At 49.6% G+C, this 18,736-nt stretch overlaps 7 protein-coding genes across 7 annotated transcripts; 5 read left to right on the forward strand and 2 right to left on the reverse strand.

Annotated features, from left to right (window-relative positions):
• Positions 1–1,460: 1,460 nt before the first annotated feature.
• FPOAC1_008062 (uncharacterized protein) lies at positions 1,461–4,570 on the forward strand (the record flags this gene model as incomplete). The annotated part of the gene is made up of 2 exons (XM_044852508.1): positions 1,461–2,124; positions 2,196–4,570. The coding sequence occupies 2 exons, from the start codon at positions 1,461–1,463 to the stop codon at positions 4,568–4,570; spliced, it is 3,039 nt and encodes a 1,012-aa protein (XP_044705178.1).
• Positions 4,571–5,098: 528 nt separating this feature from the next.
• Positions 5,099–6,128, forward strand: FPOAC1_008063 (uncharacterized protein; the record flags this gene model as incomplete). The annotated part of the gene is made up of 3 exons (XM_044852509.1): positions 5,099–5,248; positions 5,308–5,850; positions 5,904–6,128. The coding sequence occupies 3 exons, from the start codon at positions 5,099–5,101 to the stop codon at positions 6,126–6,128; spliced, it is 918 nt and encodes a 305-aa protein (XP_044705179.1).
• A 299-nt stretch (positions 6,129–6,427) lies between these two features.
• Positions 6,428–9,955, reverse strand: FPOAC1_008064 (uncharacterized protein; the record flags this gene model as incomplete). The annotated part of the gene is made up of 1 exon (XM_044852510.1): positions 6,428–9,955. The coding sequence occupies one exon, from the start codon at positions 9,953–9,955 to the stop codon at positions 6,428–6,430; it is 3,528 nt and encodes a 1,175-aa protein (XP_044705180.1).
• A 2,640-nt stretch (positions 9,956–12,595) lies between these two features.
• FPOAC1_008065 (uncharacterized protein) lies at positions 12,596–13,769 on the forward strand (the record flags this gene model as incomplete). The annotated part of the gene is made up of 4 exons (XM_044852511.1): positions 12,596–12,926; positions 12,987–13,254; positions 13,305–13,411; positions 13,462–13,769. 4 exons carry the CDS (start codon positions 12,596–12,598, stop codon positions 13,767–13,769), a joined length of 1,014 nt encoding a protein of 337 aa, XP_044705181.1.
• A 247-nt stretch (positions 13,770–14,016) lies between these two features.
• FPOAC1_008066 (uncharacterized protein) lies at positions 14,017–15,412 on the reverse strand (the record flags this gene model as incomplete). The annotated part of the gene is made up of 3 exons (XM_044852512.1): positions 14,017–14,932; positions 14,985–15,235; positions 15,323–15,412. The coding sequence occupies 3 exons, from the start codon at positions 15,410–15,412 to the stop codon at positions 14,017–14,019; spliced, it is 1,257 nt and encodes a 418-aa protein (XP_044705182.1).
• Positions 15,413–15,735: 323 nt separating this feature from the next.
• FPOAC1_008067 (uncharacterized protein) lies at positions 15,736–17,169 on the forward strand (the record flags this gene model as incomplete). Its single annotated transcript, XM_044852513.1, has 1 exon — positions 15,736–17,169. One exon carries the CDS (start codon positions 15,736–15,738, stop codon positions 17,167–17,169), a length of 1,434 nt encoding a protein of 477 aa, XP_044705183.1.
• Positions 17,170–17,872: 703 nt separating this feature from the next.
• On the forward strand, positions 17,873–18,483 carry RPS17 (40S ribosomal protein S17; the record flags this gene model as incomplete). The annotated part of the gene is made up of 4 exons (XM_044852514.1): positions 17,873–17,933; positions 17,989–18,074; positions 18,134–18,334; positions 18,391–18,483. The coding sequence occupies 4 exons, from the start codon at positions 17,873–17,875 to the stop codon at positions 18,481–18,483; spliced, it is 441 nt and encodes a 146-aa protein (XP_044705184.1).
• Positions 18,484–18,736: the final 253 nt, after the last annotated feature.

Here is an 18,736-nt window from a genome sequence, read left to right on the forward strand (position 1 = left end):
CTCTTGCTTGTCTCGTCTTTGACTCGGGAAGTGGGTAGGCCAAGTAAAGTCAGCTTTGATTGAAGATAAACACGAGTCGGAAACATGTGAGCTACTGTGACGTTTCGATATTCGATGTTTTGTCCCTAGTCGAGTCACGTTCCGTGCGAGTGGAGAGATAATGACTTTTTCCCTTTTTGTTCTCATGTTTCCTTTTCTATCTATCCGTATAGCCGTACTAACTTGTTGAAGACAATATTGCGTCCATTAGAGGCTGCTCCGAAAGTATTAGCACGTGGCGTCGAAAAAGTTATTAATGGTAAGTGTGAGTGGGAATAAAGACAGAGAAAGTAGCCAAGCGTGATCAAATAGCATGAAATCTACGTCCATCTAGAACGCGTGAGGTCTCGACTTTGTAGGACTTGGCTATGATTTTGCCTACGCAGCTATTGTATCGCACTGTAGTATAGAGGGCGGAGCAGCTATAAATTAGATGGATGGGAGGAACTGGTAATCAGGCACAGACCAGGCCAGGTCAGTCAAGGCTCAAGCCAGTCTAGGATCGATTGTGTGATTCTTCTCGAGATGCTAGTTTGTGTAGATCCCGTCGTTAGGTCAGGTAACGACGGGCTTAGAACGGTGGACTGGAGTTGATGGCGACAGCCCTTGAGCGGTTGATTGAGTTGAGTGAAGGTGGAGGTGCTGAGTCAAGGAGCATGAGTGAGCTGAGGAAACATGCCCGTCAGCTTTTGTTCCACGCCATATCATTACCCTGCGTATTGCTAAATTATTCACTGGCCAGCTGAGATTAGAGTCGCATTGCTCCTCTTGTGTATGGCATGTTCATGCTATGTTTGTGCTCCTGGTAGTATTGGTGGGGAGGGGCATCTCTCTCACCCTCACCCTCACTTTCTGGTCAGGGGTTGATACAGACTATTGACAAAGATAGCACCAAGACGCAGCGCCTAGGTTGAGTTTGAGAATGGAAATGGAAACGGAAATGGACAATGCATTAACTAATTGTTGCCGTGAAGCTTGTCGTATATCATCCAGGAGGAAAAGAATCCAGAGTGGCGTGGCGTGGGCCGTCGAGTAGTTAATTGATCTAGGTCTTTCCTTCCTTCGTTCCTTCCGCACGGGTGTACATCAGTCACTGCCTGCACAAATCTGACATCTTTACTTTTGATGCTTTTGACATTCGCTCCTTCCTTCTCCTACTTGAAATATCTCTAATTTTGGCTCCAACAGCCTCGTCCATTCTTTCAATCCCTAACCAAACACGCTCTTTTACAGTCACTCGTTTTATGATTCCAGTAACCATCACCATCATCACTACAAATTATCAAGGAGCTAGCTTACCACTCGGACGATGCCTTGAGACCTTTGACTTTACCTAAATCATTCTAATTGTCTCTCTCCCGCTCTTTTAATCTCTTAATTACTTGTCTTAGTGGCAAGACATGGCAACACCATGGAACAACATGGGTATATATTCATCTAATGCCGATCACAACGATAAGATCGTCGTTGGGCCATACGATGATTCGAGGTATACAGCATCGTCTGGCTTGAGCTATGCCCGACAACCTTCAACACAACCTGCGAGTTCTACCTCACAATTAGTTTCTTCACCTCTTCTCTCGCCGCCTGTTGCCAGGGTATCGCCTGGTCCTTCGAGCCCGCGCAGCCGCAGCCCAGCAAGTCCTCGAAGCTTTCAGTCTCTCGACAGCCCCTCCAGTACTGGATTCCCTCTTAGTCCTTTCTATCCGCCATCACAAGAGAATCAGTTCCTTAACTCTCCAGTCAGCGATGGGTTCTACTCGCAGCGCATGTCGGGCGCAACTGATCCCCGATTCGCGACAAAAGCCCCCAACATGATGGAGATGGTTCTTGAGACGCCTTACTTCGACACCCCACCTCATACTCCAGGTGATACAAGTTTTCGAAGCACTGATGTTCTTGAACCAACCGAAGTTCCGCTCAACAATGGCTGGAGACCTTGGTGGTTGCGTCGAAGAGTTGTCAGCATCTTTATGGGAGTGTGCATAATGCTGGGTGTCATCGGCGAGGTGGTGATGTGGTGGCTCTCCCAAAAAGACGTCGATAGCAATCTCAAGGGTCTCTGGACTTTTGGGCCCGTTGTAGGTAAGTCATCGCCAAGACCCTTACATGTGTGGTTGCCACCTTTGTTTGTGTAAGTGCTCACATGTGTCAAGTTGTTTCAATCGTGGCTATACTATGGGCTAGAGTAGAAGCTCAAGCATTATTGTATATGCCGTGGATCGTCCTCGACCGGAAACCAACGACTGTTGACGAAACTCGACGCAAGCAAAGTCATCGGACTATTCTACTGGACTATCACAGCCTTGGGAGTTTCCAAGCACTAAACGCAGCATTCCATAATCGCCATCACCTTGTGGTTGCAGCTATTGCCATCAAATTCCTTCTTCGCGCTCAGATCGTTCTGTCGACTGCCGTCTTTCATGCTGAGATCCACGTCGATGGTACTTCTTTACTCCGTGCCCGGTTAGGTGTCCTCCATGCTATGGCAGGCACTTTTCTCATCATCTCTATGGCTCTTCTTCCTATGTTGTACCATGCTCCCTCACCTCGTGGAATTGCACCGCGAGATCCCACATCCCCTGCTGGAACTGCGACACTTCTCACAAGCAGCCATCAATTTCTCACCCGACTATCGAATACAGGACATGCAAACATGGACACTGTTGCTGCCAGGCTCGCAGGATCATGGTATACAACGGAGCTCACGCAACCTGGACGTCGACCAGAAGAGATGTTTCAGCTGAGGCAGCATGGTGGAGGCAGTGGCCCTCTGTGTATGAACCCTCCTAATGTATCGCCGGATACAATTGCGACTTATCGACCATGGACCCAGGGCACTCGTGCCAAGATCATCAGCATTGTTGCCTCTGTCGTGTTGATTGTTGGTGTATGCGTCATCTTTGGTCTGAAGGGCAAAGGTGAAGGCTTGGATGTCGATGATAGTATTTTCGTTGTCTGGACTTGCATACCTACCATCATCTTCGCTGCTATTGCTGTATTCTGGACTCGTATCGACATCGACAACCGACGCCTGGCCCCTTTTTTGAAGCTCACTACTACCAAGCATCGTTTTCAGGAGTCCCTAGGACTATCCTACATGAACGAATTTGGCCTCCATACAGCTGGAAAAGCTATGAAGACACAGGACTGGGCAGTCTTTCTTGCCAAATGCACGGCCATGCTTGGCTGGTTAATGCCAATTTTTACTGCAGGACTGTTTGCCGTTTCTCAAGTTGCGCAAACGGCCAACCTTGAGCTTCGACCAGAAACAACTTTTGCTTCTACAAGCAAGTCGTTGAGTTCCGCTGTTGATGGCGACATAATCGACCAGGTCCTCATACAGCAGACACCGAAGTACCCGAGATGGACTTGGGAAGACGTGGCCCTTCCAGAGCTTTCTTTAGTGAGCCACCCCAGCTCGTGGCCACTCCCAAATACTGAACTCGTGGCTAAAGTTCCCGGCCTCAGAAGTAAACTCAATTGCGAGACCGTATCTTTTGATCAAGGAGAGGGCGCAGATTTGCAATGTGTACCTTTGAGGGGATCGAAGAAACAAAGCATTTGTGGCGCGGACCAATCTCGCACTGCACTTGTTGCTTCATCCTGCTCACAACTTCCTTCCTCGTACCCAATCAAGTATGTTTGGGGTAGCTGTGCTGGTGATGGGTTGATATCGGTCATGATGTGCAATCAATCACTTGTTGAGGTAACCGTTGACACAACGTTTCGCACCGAGGATTTGTATATCAACACAAACGAAATCCCCATCGTCAATGCATCAAGCGAGCAGCCGTCAAATGTTAAAGCAGATATCACAAGCGTTTATGCAGCATTTGATGATGTTGGTGCTGATGACAAAAAGTTGATAGGACTAGACGGCTTCTTTCGCACTTTAGTGCTTTCAAGGCTACCAACTACACTAGAGCGCATTGTCATGCCCGAGAGACAAAATTCCGTCTCCCAGGCAATCCGCCAACTTCATGGGATTATAGCTGCGCAAGCCATCAACGGGGAATTGATACGACGCCCCTTGGCCAACAAGCTTCGTATTCGTGATGATTCTCAACCAATCATCCCAGCACATGTCGACTATGTTATCCCACGTTTGATGCAGGGCAATGTGCAAACTTTTGTCCTCATTGGCCTACTTGTATTTACACTTTTGTTTGGATTGTTGTCTCTCCGCACAGCATCGCGTGGTACTCTGCCAAAAAGCCCTGGAAGCATCGCCGCTCAAGCAAGTCTCCTCGCAGACTCGTCCTTGTGGTGGCGCCTCCCAGACGGAGCTGAATGGATGGAAGATGATGACTTGGCACGATGCCTGCGCCGAAAGACCTTCCATCTTGGATGGAGTCAAGGGGCTTCAGGAAACCAAACCTACGGCATTTATATCGTGCAAGATGAAGGCAAGGCCGCACGACCAACCGGCGCATCGCAAACAACCGCCGATAATAGTGAAGGATCAAAAGGCGTCCGATACATCAGCATGGCGCCTGGTGTATACTCATACAATGACATAAAATCATGATGAGAGACAAAACGGAAAATTTTGTTATTTTATATTGTTGTACTTGGGAAATGCATGGCGTTGGAAAGAAAGCAATCTATTATGAATTTTGATATATATCCATGGGACTTATCAGAGTAGAGTATCACGGATACTATTTATCGATAATATTGAGCATGTATTCATCGTTATCTTTTGTCATCAAAACCAGGGAAGCAAGGCTCTAGGAACAAAATAAGTTGAAAATGTGGAGACTCTGTAATTTACTTAATGAGTCCGATGACCACGGTACATCTGTAAGTTTAGAGCCATACCACCCATTGAGTTTCAACTTAGGTTTGGTGAGTGTTTAAACTCCTCATGCAATTGGGATACTTGGTCAGTTCGAAGTTCGAACCTCGGTATAATTTGGAAGAGGCCATTGTCAGTTGGGCTTGACGCTTTTGACCTCTCTTGATCCCTCTTACATATATAAACGTCACTCTACCCAACCCCGCCAGCTAAGAGACAGAGATTAGCACTACATAAACATCAGCAATGGCGTTCACAATGCACTCCCATTCGGGCGAGTTCTGCCCAGGTCATGCCAAAGACCAACTCGAAGAGATTGTAAAGCAAGCTGTCTCTGTTGGCTACAAGACCATTGGCTTCACAGAGCATATGCCGAGATACGACTTGCGTGATCTATATCCTGAAGAGGTATCTATCAACCACATACTTCATATTTGATAGCAGATATCTTACATACTCTTGCTTAGCTCGACGACCCCCAGGCTGCACTGGAGGCCCTCCCACCTCGCCATGAGTCATATCTCATTGAGGCACAGCGTCTACGGCACGAGTATGCCTCGCAGATTGAAATCCTCATTGGATTCGAAGCCGAATTCATCCGGTCTAGCTGCGCGGCGCATGTTCGCAAACTGGCAGAACATCCCATTATCGATTACTTCATTGGCTCGGTACACTATGTCCACAGCATGCCGATTGACTATTCTAAGGAGATTTTCCTGTCTGCACAGAGAAAAAGTAGCCGGGGAACGGAAGAATCGCTCTACGAAGATTACTACGATTTGCAGTATGAGATGCTCACGGAGCTCAAGCCGCGGGTTGTGGGTCATTTCGATCTCATTAGATTGATGAGTGAAGATCCTGAGAGGGATCCCAGGCAGTTGAAGGGTGTTTGGGAGCGGGTCTTGAGGAACCTGGCACTCGCAAAAGAGCAGGATGGCTGGCTAGAGGTGAACAGTGCTGCGTTGCGAAAGGGTCTTGCAGAGCCATACCCTGGTAGACAAATTGCTGAGGTGAGTTGACTTGTTTCACGAAAACGACGGTGTTTAATATTGACTTGACGCAGGAGTGGATCAAGATGGGCGGCAAGTTTACTTTCTCAGACGACAGTCACGGTATTGCCCAAGTTGCTACCAACTACGCTCGTACAGTCACTTATCTCGAGAGTCTTGGTGTCAAGGAAGTATGGACTCTCAAGAGATCAACTCACACCGGCATTGAGGGATCAGAGAAATCAGTCGTCGAGGAAGTCAGTGTACCTCTGACTGAATTCCGCAAGAACTTCCCCTAAGAGTCGTATGAAGACGATGGTTTAGAACATATAGACGGCCATAAAGTCATAGATTAAACACAGCTAGAACTATAAAGCGAGATCTAATTCGGGAATGGAAAGGAAAAGGGTATCGTGAAGAAAACTACATATCCAAAGGCGGATAGGGTTGCGAAAGAATTGAGTTTCTATGCAAGGAAAGGAAAGAAGAATGATGGTGCTTGGGTATCAACTCTGAACTGTATTTTGCTTCCCAAATAGTGCTGTAACAAGACAGGCACATAGCTATTCGTATCTCGGGAACCAAAGCATATGAAATTTTAGCATCGTTTTAACGGTTGAGGTTTTTCAGGGGTCTCCCTGGTAGAGCGTGGGAGGTCGGCCTCCTGCTTCACCTCGGACCCCGCGGCTTTAGTAGTAGCGGCACCTTGTGCCCGATGTCCCGAGCGGGGCGCAAAAGGAATACCAGACGAAGAGGTATACTGAAAGAGGTTGGTCTTCTTGACTGGACTGGGTGTCGTAGCAGGTGTTTGCGTAGAAGAAGTCGGCACGTTAGGAGGGAGCCATTGCAATGGCTCGTTCTGAGCAATAGGCTTGGGTGCAGGACCTTCGGGCTGATAGGGGATAAAAACACCGTCTGCTTCTGCGCTAGGATGGACAGAAACTGAGGGAACGGGCGGCGAACTCAACGGAGGAGAGGCCAACTGAGAAACATACCCAGCAGACTTGAAAGGATCTTGTTCCTGCAAAGGAGTTGCAATGCCACTAGATGAAGTAGTGGTGAGTGGTGTAGGGTTGACTGACAAAGATTGCGTGGGAGAGTGGTTGTAAGTTTCAGTAGACGCAACGACCGTGCTTGGGTCGTGGGACCGGGTTTCTGATGGACGCGTAGCTGTAGATGGCGTTTCGGCAGGCTGAGCTTGGTCGATAGCAGGGACGCTGCCGCTGGCTTTCTCGGCCTCGAGGCGAGCACGCGCTTTAGCAGCCTTTTGGGACTGAGTGATCAAGTTGATACGAATCTTCCTCATCCCTGAAGTGATGTTGTCTACGTCATCACCCGTTGTGCCATTCTTTGAAGCTCGCTCCGGTGACTTGGCTTTTTGGGCGGTAGCAGTAGGACCAGAAGGGCCGGCTGCTGTGGTGGCTTTCTTGGTAGTCCTAGTTGCTTTTGGTGCAGGCTCTTTGCGGGGAGCCGCGGGGAGCCGTGTCTTTTTGACTTGCAAGTTGCTGCTAGGAGCTGTCGTTTCAGCCGCGGGGGAATCAGGCGCCGCACGAGCATATTCAACAGCTTCGGGCAGGGCTGCCTCAGGAGAAGACAACCGTGAAGTGACAGGTACCGGGATCTCGCTAAGACGCCGACTAGACCTCCTCACTCCTGGCTCAACACTGTTTGTTCGTGAGGGAACACCGCGACCGACCGACTTCGAGGAAGTTAGCTTGAATTCACCACACAATACCATTTGACTTGCCTTTTCTGGAACGACAGTAGTGGTGCCCATCGTCCTTCTACGACCTTTAGATGACTTGTCGATAGTCGGCTCAGGGGGTGGTAATGGCTTGGTTCGTCTCTCACGCAGAGACATACGCGATGTTGGGCGTGAAGCAGGGGCAGGGGCAGGGGCTGGAGGGTTAGGATCGATTCCCATCAATATCGATTGCCGGTCACGCCTGGCTCGGCTTGCTTCTGCGTTCAGATCCTCAGGCTGGCAGCTACCTGTCTCTCGTGAGGAGGGAATAAGGAGTTTGCTTAGTTCATGTGTTGCAACCGCCCAGGGAACTTCCGGAGGCGGCGGCGATGGGAGTCTGGGCATGGACGAGCCTAACTTGGACAAGCTGCGCTGCATCTTCGTAGGGTCTGTGGACTTAGCAGTTGACGCCTGAGTCGGAGCAAAGTAGGATGGAAGAGTGACGTATTGCGGGTACTTGGAAGCAGCAGCATTTGGATCGCCCATTAGAACCTCAAGTTCCTCCATGTTTGAAGCCGACCACCATGAAGGGTCGTAAGCATGGATGGAATCCAAGGCTGATTTTTGCTCACCATGTGATACTCCCTTTGGTGACGTTTGACCCATCTCGACTCCAAAAGAGCCGGCGCTGTCTGACGATTGCTCGCTTGTCTGATCACCAGCTAGTCCACTGAGGTGACTCATAATGCCAGAACATAGAGCTCGATCACTGTAGCCACCTTCCAATACACTGATAACGCGACCATCAACATGGAGGCCTTCTTCAGCTGCGAGCTTGACAACATCTTGAGCAATGCGCGCATAGAATTCGGTCGGGACGTTGACCTTGTGGCGCTGCATGCCCTCACCCTCCCACTCACTGGCATCAAACCCAGCAGACAGGAACATTGCAGCCTTGGGTGGCTCTTTGGATTCCCTCAATCGCTCTGCCTGATTCTTGAAGTAGTTCCTGACCTTATCCAAGAGGACAATATATCTTGTTTCATAGAGTTTCCAGAAATCTTCTTCTGACTTCCATGGTTCGAGATGAACGTTCCAAACCGTTTGGCCGTGTGCGTTGTCGATACAGATACTGGCGCTCCTAACCTTTTCTTCATCGCCCATTTCGCACGGGTACGAGTTAATGTCGTGTAAGCTGAAGTAGCCGATTGACGACTTTTTCCATGCTGCTGCATTCCTGGCGGCATTCTTGGCTCGATTATTGTGCTGCCACGTAATAGCCTGAGATCCGTCACCGTGATGAAGGTCGAAGTCGATGATGGCAGCATGAGTGAGTCCGTGCTCGAGAGCTGCATGCATGATACCAACGTGGACATTATTGACCCAGCAGAAACCAGAAGGATAAGAAGCAGAACAATGATGGCCGGGAGGTCGAACGCCTACAAAGGCGCGGCGCGGACCCGAGCCAAAGACTGAGTCGATGGCTTCACAAACAGCTCCCAGAGCGCCTTCCATAGCATTCAGGGACTCTGAGCAGAGGTACAAGTCACCTTCGTGAAATTTCTCGGGAGGTTTATCCGTCCCCCGGTTCATTTCAGGCCTTTGGAGTTCCTTTCCACCCATTGCAAGCTTTGATTCGGCCGCCTCGCACATCATCTTGAGCTCCTCCATCCATTTTGCTCCATGCACGTTGACTACAGCTGGTGAAAGTAGAGAAAGACTACGATCCGTCTTGTGTATCCGGAAAGGGACCCCTTGAAGATGTTCTGCTTCCCTTCCTGGATGAAGTGGGTATTCACCTTCACAATGTCTACCGCCCAAGCGTACATAGGCTGCGGAAACACCTAATACTGCAGCCCTTATCCGCTCGGGCCGTTCAACAATATTACCAAGAGCCGCACGAGAAGTTCGAGGTCGGGAGAAACGGTGGCCGTAGACAGCGTCGTTCAGGACTACAATCGTTTGGGTCGGACGGGTGGTGATAGAGCTATGATGCACCCTCAGCTCAGCTTTCAAGTTGTCGTGTGCAATAGAACGGGGTGTTGGTCGAATCTTTTCTTGATAAGATGCCCTACGTGTTGGTGACATGACATGTGCCACGCTCGAACGTCTTGAAGTTGAACCAGGCCCGATTCCATTAGAAGAGCGCAGTGAGTTCATGGAGGCTTTCCGTAGGAGGGTAGGTGTGCCCAAGGAGGGGTCCTGGGACGGGCTTCGTGAAGGTGCTCGAGCATTTGGTGCTGGTGACTGCGAAGTACGGCGGCCCGATGGACGGAACGGAGAGGCAGGTTCGGAGGCAAGGCGGGACGGAGCTCGGCCGGGCGAAGTGGAGATGTTGAGTTGCTTCAACGACTGAGCCAAGTCGTCATGTTCGGGCTGTCTGAGATTCCGGATGGAGGACTGCCGCCGGAGCGACAGTGATGGCCGGGATGAAGAAGCCATGAGGCTGGATACTCGATAGTGCAGCCAGATTCAGAGGGCGACGAGAGAGGAATATCGGTGACTTGGATCGATCCAAGACAGTATCAGACCCGTTTAGTAGCGGGGTAGTCTATTGACCGGTAGTTTGGTTGACTGAGACGCAAAGAGACAAGTCACAGCCAAATGGCCTAACTTAATCTCTAATCGCCTTGGGAATAGCTCCGTTTCGAATTTCTTTGCGGCTTGGACTTTTTCTTTGATGGAGATGTCGGTGACGTCTTGCCCCTGTTTGGATACTCGATAGTAGAGATAAGATCGCGTCTGGAGAAACGCGACGGGTCACGTGTCTATAGTTATGACGCTGTTCGTTTGGGGTTATCAATAACTTTGAGTTGGGATTGCGAGGAGAGAAAAGTTCTTTATAGGCTACTTAATCTCATTACCAGGAAATGACTATATACGTATGATATTGAAGTGTATCTCTCCCCTATTTCTGCTTGTTCGGTTAAAAACATTAAGAGCACCACGGATTTAATATGTATGTACACCTGGCATACCCTACGTGTACATTCATAAACAATGCCTTACTCTAGTTGCCGTATCCCGTCGGGACGGCACCGTGGGATTAATTATCGTGTTGGCGATAGATTAACTGAAGATCTTATGCACAGAGCACCCTTGTTATTAATATGTTTAACGACGTGCTAAATCTGCCAACAAGCTGAGATCTATCCATGACCCTTGTCCTAATAAATAAGTCATAAATAAATACGAAGGGAGAGCAATTGTGTAGACTTGTACAGAGTAGAAACCACTCATTTAGTCTATAAACAGAAAGCGAAGACTCTCATCGTCAGATCTTGCACGAGGTCGCTTGGATGTCTTGATTTGTTGCCCAAGATAGTAACCTTGGCGAGCGAGTTGCGAAACATTGGACTCACCGCTAACAAGAGTGACTGAATCTCGTCTTTCCACTCCTCTAGCATGCACCTTTCATTTCTTCTCAATGACAACTGACAGTCCCTTTCTACAAGCAGGCTCCAAGTCTCGACAGCTGGCTCACTATTACCCCTCGCATCTATTTTATCCATCCCAATCCCTGTAAGGAATAGTGGGATGCTACGCCCCATGCAACCGAGACATCGTGATCCACTACGGACGGTCCTTGTCTCTCTCGTTAGGCTGATTGATGGATCTAACATGACTTCGTTTCCGCATAGTCGGGCGTTTGAAGGATGCGGGACTGCAGTAACAACGGACGGTCGATGCAGGTGAAGTGGTGGCTACGTTGTGTCGTTGTGTCGTGTCCCTGCCGAGCCTTTATGGTTATACTGGAGATTCGAAAAGAGGCCCAACATTTCTGCAAATATAGAATTATTTCCATGTCACAAATTGTGAGTGGCATAGGCCGCTGATTCAAAATGACATACGGTCGGACACAGCACTGTGCCATTATTGGTTGTTAGTACAACACTCAAAATGAGTTCTTGTCTAGCGGATAGCTAAACAAACTTTCCGTAACGAGTCACCTTGCATGACAGGCAGGGCTGAGTGATTCACGAGATCTTGTACATCCATACCAGCTCGGAGCCGGTGGAATTTTCTGCTGGGGCCATGACATGTGTTGGCACGAAGTTGATCCTTCGTTTGCCGGACCAAGAACCGATCTACTTTGTCATAATACTGTAGACTAAAAATGCACCGGTTATCTATTGAGTGATATTCGGGCTCTAGATGCAGTGGTCCAAATTGCAATCTGCTCATCGGCAAGGGTAAGGACTGATCTGTCCAACGATAACCTTTAAAAAACGCCAAAGGAAACTGTACGATGTGTCTCCGAATACCCCTTGTGGCCATTGGCATAACAACAATGACAATTTAAAACCCTTGACTTGCCAAGAAACGAGTTCAGTACTGAATTTACGTCTGCCCAGACAATGAGAGCGGAAGACGGCATTTGCTGTCATTTCTTGATGGCCCATGAACTCTCACTTTCAACGTTCTTGGCTGGGGGTCTTTTGACTGGGGCCACCTGAATTCTTTGCAAAGCCCTTGTTCACCTTTATCTAGCTAGCTCGAGAAACAGTGGCTTTTTCGTCCAGTCCCCCCCTTCTCCTCTCCCGCTAGCGCAGGGCACCCCTGCTTGGCCCTGGCCCGATCATGACTCCCGTTGCAATTCTGTCTAAGAGGCGTCTCCATCGTTACCACCAAATATCTGCGTTCAATTCACAAAGTGTGCCTAATTGCCTCTCGACCTCTCAGCCGCACCATAGCGTCTCTGCTAATTGGTCCACCTGGCCCCAAAAGACCTGGGGTTTTGCCTCGTGGATGCTGGATGCCCGGGGCTAGCTCAATAAACTGACCGCAAGCTTCCTAGCGTTATGTGCCTGTCTGTCTTTGTGCTTGTCCATTGCTCAATCAAGCGAGGTGATGGACCGACCCTGGAAGAGGAGCTGAGAGCTCAGTTCAGGTCGGGCTTCGTGAATAAATTCCCGACTGTCGGCCCTTCACCCGTCGAGTTTGTTTCCGGTGAATTTGGCTCTCCCGTTCTCGTAATTTGTCTGTATAAGTGACTGTGCCGTCTTCCTCTAAATCAACTCCGATCTGACACAACATTGTCCCGAGACACTCAAATTCCACCAACTCGACAAACAATTCAAAATGAAGAGCGTTGTTCTTTCTGTCCTGGCCAGTGGTGCCGCTGCTCAGATTACTCTTGGTTCTATGGGTGGTCTGGGTCTTAGCCCTGAGCTCTTCCAAAACGCTGCCATCAACCCCAGCGACCCCGAATACGCAACCTGCCAGGACGCCGTTTCACTCGTTCAGAAATGTGTTTCCTCTGTTGGCGGTTTGGACGCTGCTCCCACCGCTGACGCCGAGGCTCTCGTCGCCTGCGCTTGTTGTGACGGTAGTGAAAACGCTGCTCCTCTTTACTCGGTCTGCTCCAGCTACCTCGAGGATGAGGCACCCGAGAACACCTCCCAATATGAAGGTAAGTCGCACATGCAGATAGCCATCATGTTTTAGGGCAGTGCTCTAACAACCCATGCAGCTTACGGCACTCTTTACAGTGCATGCAAGATTGGCGGTGCCAAATGCACTGGTGGCAGCGGCAGCGCCAGTGGCAGTAGCCGCAGTGTCATTGCCCGTCCCACAGCAACTGAAGATGATGATGAGGACCGCTCAACTATTACTACCAGCCCTGCTCAGCAGACCTATGCTTCGGCCTGTGTAGACATGCTGGGCATCTTCACTTCTTGCACAGCCAAGGACCGTGATTTCACAAACCTCCCCTTCAAGGAGCAGGCCGAGTGCTACTGGTAAGTTTCCCATCCAATATATATTCGCTTCCATACTGACTATTTGAAAGCTGCCGTGGCTCCGGTAATGACCTGACCTGGACCGATGCTATGGACAACTATGCTCGGACCTGCGCCGACTGGGCACGAACTGGCGAGTCCAAGACCGCCTACTCAGGTTTGTTTCTTACTTCTGATCACTTCGAACCAGAGCTAACTTGACAATAGTTGCCAAGACATTTGCTACCTTCTGCGAGCGCTTCTCCAACGTTTGCGAGTTTGCTGGTGCTCAGACTCAAGGATCTGATTCTGATGAGTCCACCCAGGCCAGCACGACTGAAAACTCCAGCTCCCGCCAGACCGACGATTCCAGTGACAGCAATGACAACGATAGCGAGACCAGCAACAACAATGCCGGTCCTGTCACCGTCACCGTCGACGCTCAGCCTACCGAGACTGGTAACGATGCCACTTCGGCTCGCGCTGGCTTCGGTGCCGTCCTGGCCGTCATTGCTGCTTTGGCTATTACTCTATAAACGTAGCAAGACACAACTGAATTGGGGAGCGATGGAGTTAATTAATTCTTTTCCGTCTTCGAGAAGACGTGTTGGTTCTAACGACTTATCCGGAATGTTGAATGAGACACCACATGGGAATGTATGGCCAACGCTTGGTTTTCTCTGTTGGCATGCGCTTGAGCGAATACATGCAGTATATAGATTCCGTTGTTAATTATAATAACCCATTTTCAACAAACACCTTTTTGTGATTGGCGCAGCCAGCTTATTCCGATCGTAGATCTATGCCAACACCCTTCAATGCTCCAACTGCCCATTCCGGATATTCTGCCTTGTCAGCATATAGCCAAGCAAAGAATTGTCGCACAAATGCAGGGAAGCGATCCTCAAGAATTGTCTCTCGTATTTGGCGCATGAGATTCAATTGGTAGAAGACGTTGTGAATCGTCAACAAGTGCGCCGCTACAGTCTCTTTAGAAGCGTTGTGGTGGATAAATGCCCGTGTGACACCCATCCCTCCTTCAGCAGTTGATTTGCAGACCATACACTTACAGTCCTCCTCGACAGGGCTGAAATCGTCGGCGTACTTCTTGTTGCGCATGTTGAGAACGCCATGCTTGGTAACTGCGTTTCCAAATCGAGCGGTTCGTGTAGGCCACACGCAGTCAAACATGTCGGCACCCAGCGCAACACTCACCACCAGATCTTCAGGATAGCCAATGCCCATGACGTATCGTGGCTTCAGTTCAGGAAGCATTTCTGTGCAAGTCGCGACCACTTTGCAATAATCTGCTTTCGCTTCACCACCACTGAGTCCGCCGATTGCAATACCAGGTGTGTCACGGGCCAGCATTTCGCGACAGCACTCTCGACGCATTTCAAGGTCCAGACCACCCTGGATAATACAAAATAGGTTTTGCGATTCGGGCTTCTTGTGGGCTGTGATACATCGGTCCAGCCATCGCACGCTGCGTTCCATAGCCTCCCTCATCCGAGCCTTGTCGGGTGATGTTGTAACAAGGACATCGTCGAGTTGCATCATGATATCGCTGCCAATACTGTTTTGTAATGACATGGAGTGTTCGGGCGTCAGTAGCATAGGTGTGCCATCATGAGGACTCAAAAATTCAACACCCTTTTCAGTGATGGTGGCAAGTTTGAGCAGACTGACCATTTGGAATCTAGTAACAAGTATTAGTCACTAAGTCGTTCATCAACACAAAAAGAACATACCCGCCACTGTCAGTCAGAATGTTGCGGTTCCATCCCTGAAGCTTGTGTGCTCCGCCTATAGCATCCAAAACCTCTTGTCCGGGCTTTAAACCAAGGTGATATGTGTTGTTCAAACACAACATGCAGCCCGTCTCTTCAAGTTGCTCTGGGGTAATGCCTTTCAAAGACGCCTGAGTTGCCACAGGCATAAATATGGGAAGTTGAACAACACCGTGAGGGAGAGTAAGAATTGATGCTCGTGCTCTAGTGGTCTACCTTGGAGAGTATGTGTTAGTCTTGTGCATCTTGACCCCGGGGTCAACCACTAAACGAAGCCATCACCCTGTTGTGAGACTCACGGAGCATTTTGCAACAAGCTCGTGTGTCAAGGCAGGCGAGTTGTAGATGTTTGCTGCTGACGAAGCCATTCTCTTGATACTTGATTGCATTCGGTTTACCTGGACTACTTGGCAATATAAGAAAGAAAAGGAACACCTATTCACGCCTCATAATCGTGTTAGTCGTTGACTGGGATTTTTTATTTCATAGTCACAACGATTACCAGTGCAGGGTTGGTGGGGTTTCCTATCGAAATAGGGTGCGGTGCTTGAGCTAATTGGCCAATGAGGCCACCCCGGGATATCACCGGTAGATTCCGCCCAGCTTCAATCCCAGCGAATTTTCGTCGACTTCAAGCTATACGTCTGTAGCTCATCACGACGATACCAGAACGGCAAGTCAATTGAGCCCATCGAAAGCTCTCTGAGCCGAAATGGTGACAACGAACCTCTCGCCCGGGGGGCGGCTGATGAGGGCATCCCGACTGTTCTCTCTCCCCAAGCCATTGCCTGAACCTCAGTCGAGCAACTTGCACATTGGTGATCACAAGTCTCCCACCATGACAAGACAATACCCGCAGCACCAGGCCATCACGTCTCCTCTCTCATCGCGAGAGAAGGGCGATTGGGGATTTAAGCGACCGTTTCCCCTCAAGTCCACCTTGACAACCTCAACACCCTTGATCCGAGTCAAACAAGTCGATTCTATCGAGAGCGTAACCGATTTTGCTTCCGCCGCCGACCACGCCCTTTCGCTCGAAAAGTTCCAGGAGATGCGCATTGCCATGTCGATCCCCAAAGGTAAAGAAACAAACACCACGACTTTCACAACCGATACGTGGCACAAGTCTGTTTTCGAGGAGGACCTTGATTTTACCGTGCATCGTCAAGGACGAAAAGACGATAAGCGGTGGAAATTTAAGGGGCCTTGGCTGGCCAGGATGACCGAGGGTGAATTCATCAGATATCTTGAAAAGGGCATCCGACCCAAGCGTGCTGCGTTTAAGCATCTACTCCTAGAAAGACTTGTCGAGTCTCACAATGCTGAGAAGGCACAGTCTGCCATGGAGCAGGGAATCGAGGCACCAGAAAAAATCACAATCAACGACGTCACTCCTGAATGGTACACAGAGTATGTGCGCTCATTACGAAACGACCGAGCTGCGCTCTACGGTCTGGTCTCCAAGTTCCTCGATCTTGCTCCCCTGGGCCAGCCCGTTGGTATTCTTCAGACATTCTTAGCTGGTGGAGAGAACGCGGCTGCTGAAAGCCCATACGGTAAATCTGGACCACCTCCCAGTCATCCATCCGCTGGTATCAGCTATCTGAGAACAAACTCCTTCATGGCGAACCATCCTGTTTATGGACCTCAAAAGCAGTCGACTCCCACTCTCGCTCGAGTGGTGTACCCTAGACAAGGCCCCGCACCCGCCAAGCTCGGTGTCGGTGGTTTCGTAGCCGACTCTCCCCCTGGAGACAACGAGTTCAACAACAGATATCTCTCACGCCAGAGGATTTCAACGAGCAAGAAGATGCTTACTGGTATTTCGCATCTTGACACCACAACCTATGGTGGTGCCAAGGCATACGTCAGCCCCGAGACGGCGACCGTCGATCCTAGCGGTCGGGTCGTGGTTCAACTTCGAGAAGCAGAACCCGAGGCTCAGCTCATTGCGAAAGAAGGCAAGGGACGTGCCCAAGTTTACGACTCGTCAAAGCAGATCAAGAAACAAAACAAGACGGAAGCGGAAGTTGATCCCTGGCGAACAAGCCGCGTTGCTGATGAGCTTCTTGACGGTGGGAATGCGGCTGCCTCTGAAGGCGATGCCGTGAGCAGTTCCAGAAACTACGGCCTTGGTGACAGGTAATAAAACATCATGTTTGGTCAAAGGCGACGGCCTCTGTATATCAATGTCATCTATTGTCTCCGAGACGGAGAGAAAATTGTACCAAACAACTGTACAAATAGAATTAAAGCAAGTTATTCAAGTATCATAACATCCACATACTGGGTTGGTCGTGGGGTTACTTGATGCGGTGGCATTTCCCCAATCGTATTGTCCAGGAGAGCGCATCGATCTAAGATACTGCTGCATCACTACATCTGACGTATCAGCGATTCTCACAGTAATTGATGTTGGTGAGTGCGGGTATTTAAACCGTGATTCTCCTAACACTTATTAAGACTCAGTAGCAAGTAATGGCTGACGTCTAATTGAACTTGAACCAGATTCAACGACTACCACCAATAGGGTTACTTATTTCTGGTTTACTACATTTCCAGCAATTCTTTATTTCAGCAGAAGTTTTATTTGCCATTTAGTATACACCCCAAGGAGTTTTATTTAGTTACTATAAAGAAAGGCAGAACCTAAAGGGGAAGAGACAGCTCCAGATTCGGCTTTACGCTTAGAGGGGGAGAGACTATTACCTATGCCCGTAACCAGACCCACTTAGGGCTTATGTGGGTACGGGATTCACAACACCAAATGCTGCGAATGTATCGAAACTTTTCAGAGCAGACTTCTTTCAACCTATCCCCCAACGTCGTAACAGTCCAATACCGCCAAAATGGGTCGCGTTCGTACCAAGACCGTCAAGAAGTCCGCCAAGGTCATCATTGAGCGTTACTGTGAGTATCCTTAACTTGATGTCCGCTGGAAACAATACTGATAGTTCGAAAATAGACCCCAAGTTGACGCTCGACTTCGAGACCAACAAGCGTATCTGCGATGAGATCGCTATCATCGCTTCCAAGCGTCTCCGCAACAAGGTGAGAACTAGCGGTTCGCGAAGGCGATTCCGAGAACATCGACTAATTGAGCACCCCAGATTGCTGGTTACACCACCCACTTGATGAAGCGAATTCAGCGTGGCCCCGTCCGTGGTATCTCCTTCAAGCTTCAGGAGGAGGAGCGTGAGCGCAAGGATCAGTACGTTCCTGAGGTCTCCGCTCTGGACTTCGCCCAGAACTCCGAGAGCGGCCAGCTCGACGTCGACACCGAGACCAAGGACCTCCTCAAGCACCTTGGCGTATGTTCTCTCCCGATATCGACACTTGTTGAGCGAAATATTAACAATATATGCAGTTCGAGTCCATCCCTGTCAACGTTATCCCCGTCACTCAGCAGCAGATTCCCGAGCGTGGACAGCGATACGGCAACCGCCCTCGCCGCGACTAAAAAATTGGTTTATGGGATTATTATGGGTGTCTGGCATTTGCAGGGTTTCACTACTTGGCGTCTTTAGGACAGTGAGTGCATAGGTCTCAAAGAAAGACTTTACGACCCCCAAGGTGTCGCCGATTCTCTGGAGAAATCCAGGGATGACGCTTGATCGCCAATTTTCTCCCCTTGTTTTGTGAATGTGACCTTGCCCAAGGCCAGTTCGCACGATAGGGACTGAGCTGAGGGGTTGCTGGACCGTCATCAGGTC

The sequence above is a fragment of the Fusarium poae genome, chromosome 3 (genome assembly GCF_019609905.1).
Source record: "Fusarium poae strain DAOMC 252244 chromosome 3, whole genome shotgun sequence".
In the NCBI taxonomy this organism is placed as follows: domain Eukaryota; kingdom Fungi; phylum Ascomycota; class Sordariomycetes; order Hypocreales; family Nectriaceae; genus Fusarium; species Fusarium poae.